Below are 5,995 nucleotides of genomic sequence, written 5' to 3' on the forward strand. Positions count from 1 at the left end.
CGTGGTGAGGTCCAGTGCGGTAAAAGCCTGCAAAACGCCTGCCTGGCTTTGCCCAGCGCAGATGCCATGGTTGGGGGTAGCGGACGAGAGTCTGCCAAGGTTGATTTTGCCTTTTTTGGGGGGATTGCAGGGTTCCAGTTTTAGTCCGATCCCACCAAAATCACCAGTGCACCAGAGATCGCCTGTCATCTCCCACAGAGCAAGCACCCACCCAGGAGAAGAAATAATCTCAAAACCTTCTGATGGTTTAGTCACCATTCGGGTGATTTCTACAGCAGAAGAAGATGAAGAAATCCTTGCTGCTGAGATTTCGGAGAAAGAAGAGGAAAAAGAAGAGGAATGAAAAACAAGCAGGTCCTGGGGCAGGAGTAGGAGTTGGGCAAATACCTGGGGTAGAAGCTTTTTGTCGTTAATGGTTGCCGTGCAGTGGCTGTAGGTTTGCTAAGTGCTGCAGGTAGGATCTGCCTTTCTTTTCTGCCTAGACCTTCAGTCGTTAACGATAAAACCCTCTGCCATATGACCCAGAACCGTACAAGTTTTCAATGCTCTGGAGATCTATTTTTATTAAGCTTCTTTACGAACATTCCCACCAAATCTCAGGCCAGCCCCCTTGCTCTGAAATCCATCCTTACGGAGAGGGAGCCCTGAAGAAATTGCTTTTTATGGCTCTGGATGGTTAATGAGTGTTCCTATAAAGTGTGAAGAGTTATTCACCTCTGACAGCTGAATCACCACTTGGCCAGAAGCAACCAGGGATAAAAAAAAAACAAAACAACAAGGTTTCTCTGTTGGGCTCAAGGTTGTCAGCAGCAGCTGGAGAGTGATTCAGCCGAAAAGGATGTGGACTGTGCTCACAGGCTGAGCACAGACCAAATCACACTGTCACAAGAATGCCAAGGTCTGTCCCCATGTGCATAGACCACAAGGTGCCTGAGAGTCCCTGCGTGATGCCAAGACCACCTTGTGTTTGTCCCTGGAAAGAAGAGGAGTTCCGGGGAGGCGGTGGGCTCTCCATCCCTGGTGGCTGTTGCAGAGAGATTTGATGGGTGACTTTCAAGGATGGAGAAGCACAATCCTGAATGAGATGTTCCTGGAGATCCCATCCAGCCCTGGGTTTCCATGGGTGCCCCAACCTGCCACTGCCAGGAGGGACAAATGGAGTGCAGGAAGGCAGGAGCCGTGCCGGTTTCCAGCTGGGACTGGGAAGAGAAGTGCAGTAAGTGCTCTCCTCTCCCAGCCAGTGTTTCAGTCAGGTCAGAGCCTGTGGTGTGCAAGCAAGCACGTATGGGCATGCAGGTGGTCCCCTGTGTTCACTCCTGGATCCCAGTGACCTGCCACATTTCCAGTCAGCAATTTCCAGCCCCTTTCGGTCACTTGGCAGGCTCTAGGGCATGTTTCCCATGGAGGAGCTGCTCTGGTATTGCTCATTGCTGCAACAGGGTGCTTGTGAGGACACTGCCAACCGTGCCGGGACCAGGCGCTGGATGGGAATGCCTGGTTAGCAGCCAGCATGCCCAGCTGATGGCTCAAGGTGTCCAGTCTTCTTCCAGCACCACCAGTTCCTCATCTCCCTCAAACTCAGAACCTAACTGGAGTGAGTTGCTGGTGAGCTGAGAGGTGACGAGAAGCAGTGGGTGAGATGGTGCCGGGTGAGATGGCACAGATCCTCCCCAAGGCTTTGGCTGGCCATGGTTCTGTGACATCACCCCTGGCTCCATCGAGAGGAACCAGTTTCCATCCTCTGGAGAAAAAGCTGGGGCGGGTTTTGCTGCAGGGAGCAGCCACGGCCGAGGGACTTTTCAGGTGTTCAGCAAATACTGCGAGCTGTGCTGCAGGTTACACGGGTCTGGCCGTGAGAAAGCTGGGCGCTTCGTGAAGGGTGTCAGTGCTGGCATCGCCCCCGTGTGTGGGTGATGCTTCTTCCCATCAGCAGCCTGGGGCTGATCTTCACCTCCTTCAGGGTCTTCTTATTTTGTTGCATTTTTTCCCCATCTTGCAAAGTAGAAGGGTTTCTGTGGTGGAAAAAGCTAGAATATATGTTAGTGTTAATTAACGATGGCTTGCTCTCTTTTAAACAAATTTAATGAGCTCAAACATACTGCAGAAGGGTCAGAAGCCACCACGCTGCAGTGGAAAACCTGGGCTCACCTGCACCTCACTAAATATTTCTCATCCTCAGTCATTTCCAAGTGGTTTCCTGCTAGGTAGAAGGTTTCAGTGGAGAGTGCAAAATACTTTTTTTCACTATATAAATATTTATATGATCAAACCAGGAAATGTGCAAAAGTCAAACTGGGGTTCTGATTTGCTGCTTTAATTTGATATGGTTTAGAAGAAGTGTTTAAATAAATAGTGGGCTGTAATGGATTTCATAATTCACTATATCTACAATAAATACAACATAGATTACCATTCATTTGCTGTAGATTTATTTCAAAATTTCAGTTGTTTTCCATCTTTTTGCTCACTGGTGCACTGATGGAGCCAGGGAAGCCCCCCTGCACGTGGTTCACAGATTTTCCAACAAACTTTTTGGAGACACAGAGGTCACATAATGCCAGTAGTGAATTGTAATATTGTTTGAATCACCAGGAGGGAAAAAAAGCTTTATTAAGTGGCAAATGCTTGAAGATCTTAGTTTTCAACACGCAGCATTAGATGGTGAAGGATACATAACTAGTAATTCTGGAATGGTGGGGAGATTTGAAATTATCCTCCTCTGCAATCTGTTTATGGCTTTAGCTCTTTAGAGAGATTATTTTCCAGGTAATAATTAAGGTCAAGGTAGGGCTGGGCTTACAAGGCTGGGTTGGGCTCACAGGCAGGGTGGGAGAGTTGAGCTTAGGTCGATTTGCTGTGGGCTAAGGAGATGGGCAGCTCCGTTAGCGCCTCTTGTTTTGGGGGTTACCATAAACTGGCTTTCTGCTGAATTTTGTCATTCCATTTATTTACCAGTTTTGCTGTGTTTGCAATGGGCTTCCTTTGCATTGGTTCCTGTAAATACCTTGCAGCATGCCCTTATCACAGTCTGTTCCTTCCACTGCCCTTGTGACGTTCCTGATGGATTTGGTAATGCTCCATGTACCTTTACTGCATTTCTTACTAGCTTTTGCTCATTCGACTTTGATGTCCTTAAGTGCTGGATTGATCCAATATGAGATCCTCTAATAATATTAATGCACTATTTGGGGGATTTTGCTGGGCAGTCTTATTGCCAGTCCAGCACCCTGGAAATTCTGCATTGCAGTCTTCCTCCCGACTTATATTTCTGATTAACGGATTTCTCAGAAGTCCATAGCCATGGAAACCAGGTTTTCTTGCAAAATATTTTATCTGTTGCTGCTTTTGAGTGAAGTAAGTGGAACAGGTAACTGCTGGAGGAAGGAGCAGAGCTTGCTGTTGCTGGATCTGTACAAATACGGGAAGTTTTGCCTCACTGTCACAAGCAGCATCTTTAGTGGAGGCTTTATATAGACTGTCATTATTTATATACACACTTATAAATATATATATATTTATATATATATACACACTTTGAAATATATGTATGTATAACTTTTACACTGAAGGTGTATTCATATTCCTTGTGGCCTGTGCTGTTACATCTTTCAGAAAACTGATACTGATTTAATGTCCTGTGTGAAATTAGAGAAGACAAATGTCTCCCATACGAAAAATTAACTTAGAAATGGAATAATATAACCTACCATAGACATTTGACTGTGGAGGAAGTTGTTTTCCTCTGGATAAAAACAGAGCAGGTAGCTTCTCTGTATTTATAGTCAGAGCAATCTTTTAAAAAGATTAAGTGCAATTGCAGGTTAATCACTGATAAGGTTATAATGAAAGTAAAAACAAATAAGCAGGTTTGGGGATTAGACTCGGACTAGAAAGAAATTGTAGGATAAATAGAAAGCCTAGTTAAATGACATTTAATTAGAAAGCTTGAAATAAAATTAAGCAGTTTAACCTTGAAAACTTGAGACCCTAAGCAGCAGGACACTCTCCCAATTCTGGGAACAGTCTGTAAACCACTTTTTCTGCCCCTATGTATTTTTTCCGCTGTGTACATCTGCTTTGAGTCATTGTTGCAATTAAATTCCCCTGAACCCCTTTTACCTTCCTCTAAAATGGAGCTAATACGAGTCCAGTTTTCTCTGCCCTGAGTGCACAGCTCCTTTTATGTGCAGTAACAGTCCCGGTGGAGTTTTGGGAGGGGTCACACAGCGGTACACAGGCTGACAGGTGCCCGCACCAGTGTTTATTAGCAGCAGCTTAGGCTTAGCTCAGGCTGGACGACTTTTTTCCTTTGCTCATTCTTTCCTTGTTTGCCCATTCTTATTTTGGGGTGAAACTTTCCAGTTTGGGCTCATGCCCTAGGGTGAATGTCGAAGGGAGATCTGAGCAATATCCAGCAAGCTGGGTTTGAGTCATCTGAAGATGCCAAGCCTAGGTTACCTATGTTATTACATGCGGGGTTTTTTTCTGCTTTTAGAAGTCATCTGACGCATGAGAAGAGCTGGAAGTCAAACAGCTGAAGTCTAAAAACCATTTTATTGGATAAACTGGCAGGAATTCAGGGGGAAATGTAAACAACTGGAGAAGTCATATAAATCAGGTTGCAGGGATGCTACAAGGCAGCCAGGGGACATCCCGGCCACCTCTGGGCTGCGACATCCAGGGGATGGCATGGCCTGATGTGCTGCACATTTTGCAGATGCTCGCTTTGCAAGCTTGAGCTCACCGGGACGGCCACAGCTCCCTTTCCAGCTTTCTTTAACTGGTCAGGAGTGGTGGGCCGGGTCTGCCTCCACGCATCAGGACCATGTCCACAACTTCCGTGAGAGCATCCTTGTGCATTCTGGAACCTCCCATATGTCCTGGCTGTGGGTCTCCCAGTGGATGGTCCGAATTTGCCCCAGGGCGAGCATCACGTGGGCTTGTGCCCATGCTGCTCTGTCTTAGCAATAACCAGAGGAATGAAGGCCAGCCAGACTAGTTGCTCATTCTAGATAAGAGGCTCTTTTGTGCTGCAGAAATACCAACATCACGTGAAAATCTTTCTGCTGCCATGGTTACTAGCCACCGTCACCGCTGCTGGCGAGACAAGACTTGTAGCACTGACAGGGCTTCTGGTCCTCCCTTCTCCAGGGGAAACTCCAGCCATAAAGCCTACGCTCTGCCCCGGAATGCGAGAGACGTGTCCGCAAGGGCTGCCCGGCCCTCCCGGGGCGAGCGGCCACGGCTGGCGGGGCGATGCTCGGAGCCTGTGTCCGGTGGCTCTGCTCTGTCGCTGGGCGTTAGGCTCTGGGGTTTATCAATGCCTCGCTAATAACCTGAAATGTTATTGAAAAAGTGAGAAAACGGTGCTGCAGCCTGGGCGGGCAGGGATCGGCTCTGCCCCCTTTCCTGTTTTTCTGGCATTTAGGAACAGCTTGACCTTTCGGCGCTCTCGCTTTTACACTAACGTGCTTCTCATTAAAGGGCTTTCCTGAACACTAATTACGGAGGTTTTTCTTTTGTAAATTAGCCCGATACAATCTGTGTGTCTTGGCAGACCGCCTCTGGAGCAGGAACAGAGGTCTTTGCGTTTGATTGCTGTTTATTTTGCAAATCTCCCCGGTTTTCATGTTCCTGGCTGCCTTCTAGAAAGTGCTCCCAGGTGGAGATTAATGGGAAGGAAATGGGGCTTTCCAGCTAGCCTGCCTTGAGAAACAGGAGAGGTGTTGGTGCTGTGGGGCCTTCCAGTCGATGCAGGCTGATGTGGTGGTGTGGGCACACAGGAGCGCTTTCCTCTGAATTCCCTCCCATCCCATACTGGCATCCTCACGTGATACATGGTGGGGGAGCAGGTCTGCAAGGAAAGGCACTGCCTGAGCCAACTTTCTAACAGGTGATGGGGAAAAAAATAATATCCAATTAACACACTCATTCTGTGCAATTAAACCACTTCTTTTGACTACAGCAAATGCTCAGAGCAGCAGCCCCAAGCAGC

The 5,995-nt window shown here is 47.4% G+C and overlaps 1 protein-coding gene across 3 annotated transcripts in view; it reads left to right on the forward strand.

Moving 5' to 3' along the window:
• CNGB1 (cyclic nucleotide gated channel subunit beta 1) overlaps positions 1-2,500 on the forward strand; it is a 33,210-nt gene extending 30,710 nt beyond the window's left edge. For 2 of the 3 annotated variants that reach the window (XM_080410923.1, XM_080410922.1), the window contains exon 33: positions 131-2,500. In XM_080410923.1, coding sequence (XP_080267049.1) covers positions 131-343 — 213 coding nt within the window. In that variant the 3' untranslated portion in view covers positions 344-2,500. The remainder of the gene's footprint in view (positions 1-130) is intronic. The other variant, XM_080410924.1, reaches the window with a different exon arrangement.
• Positions 2,501-5,995: the final 3,495 nt, after the last annotated feature.

Source organism: Falco punctatus, assembly GCF_963210335.1.
Source record: "Falco punctatus genome assembly, chromosome: 14".
Taxonomy (NCBI): Eukaryota; Metazoa; Chordata; class Aves; order Falconiformes; family Falconidae; genus Falco; species Falco punctatus.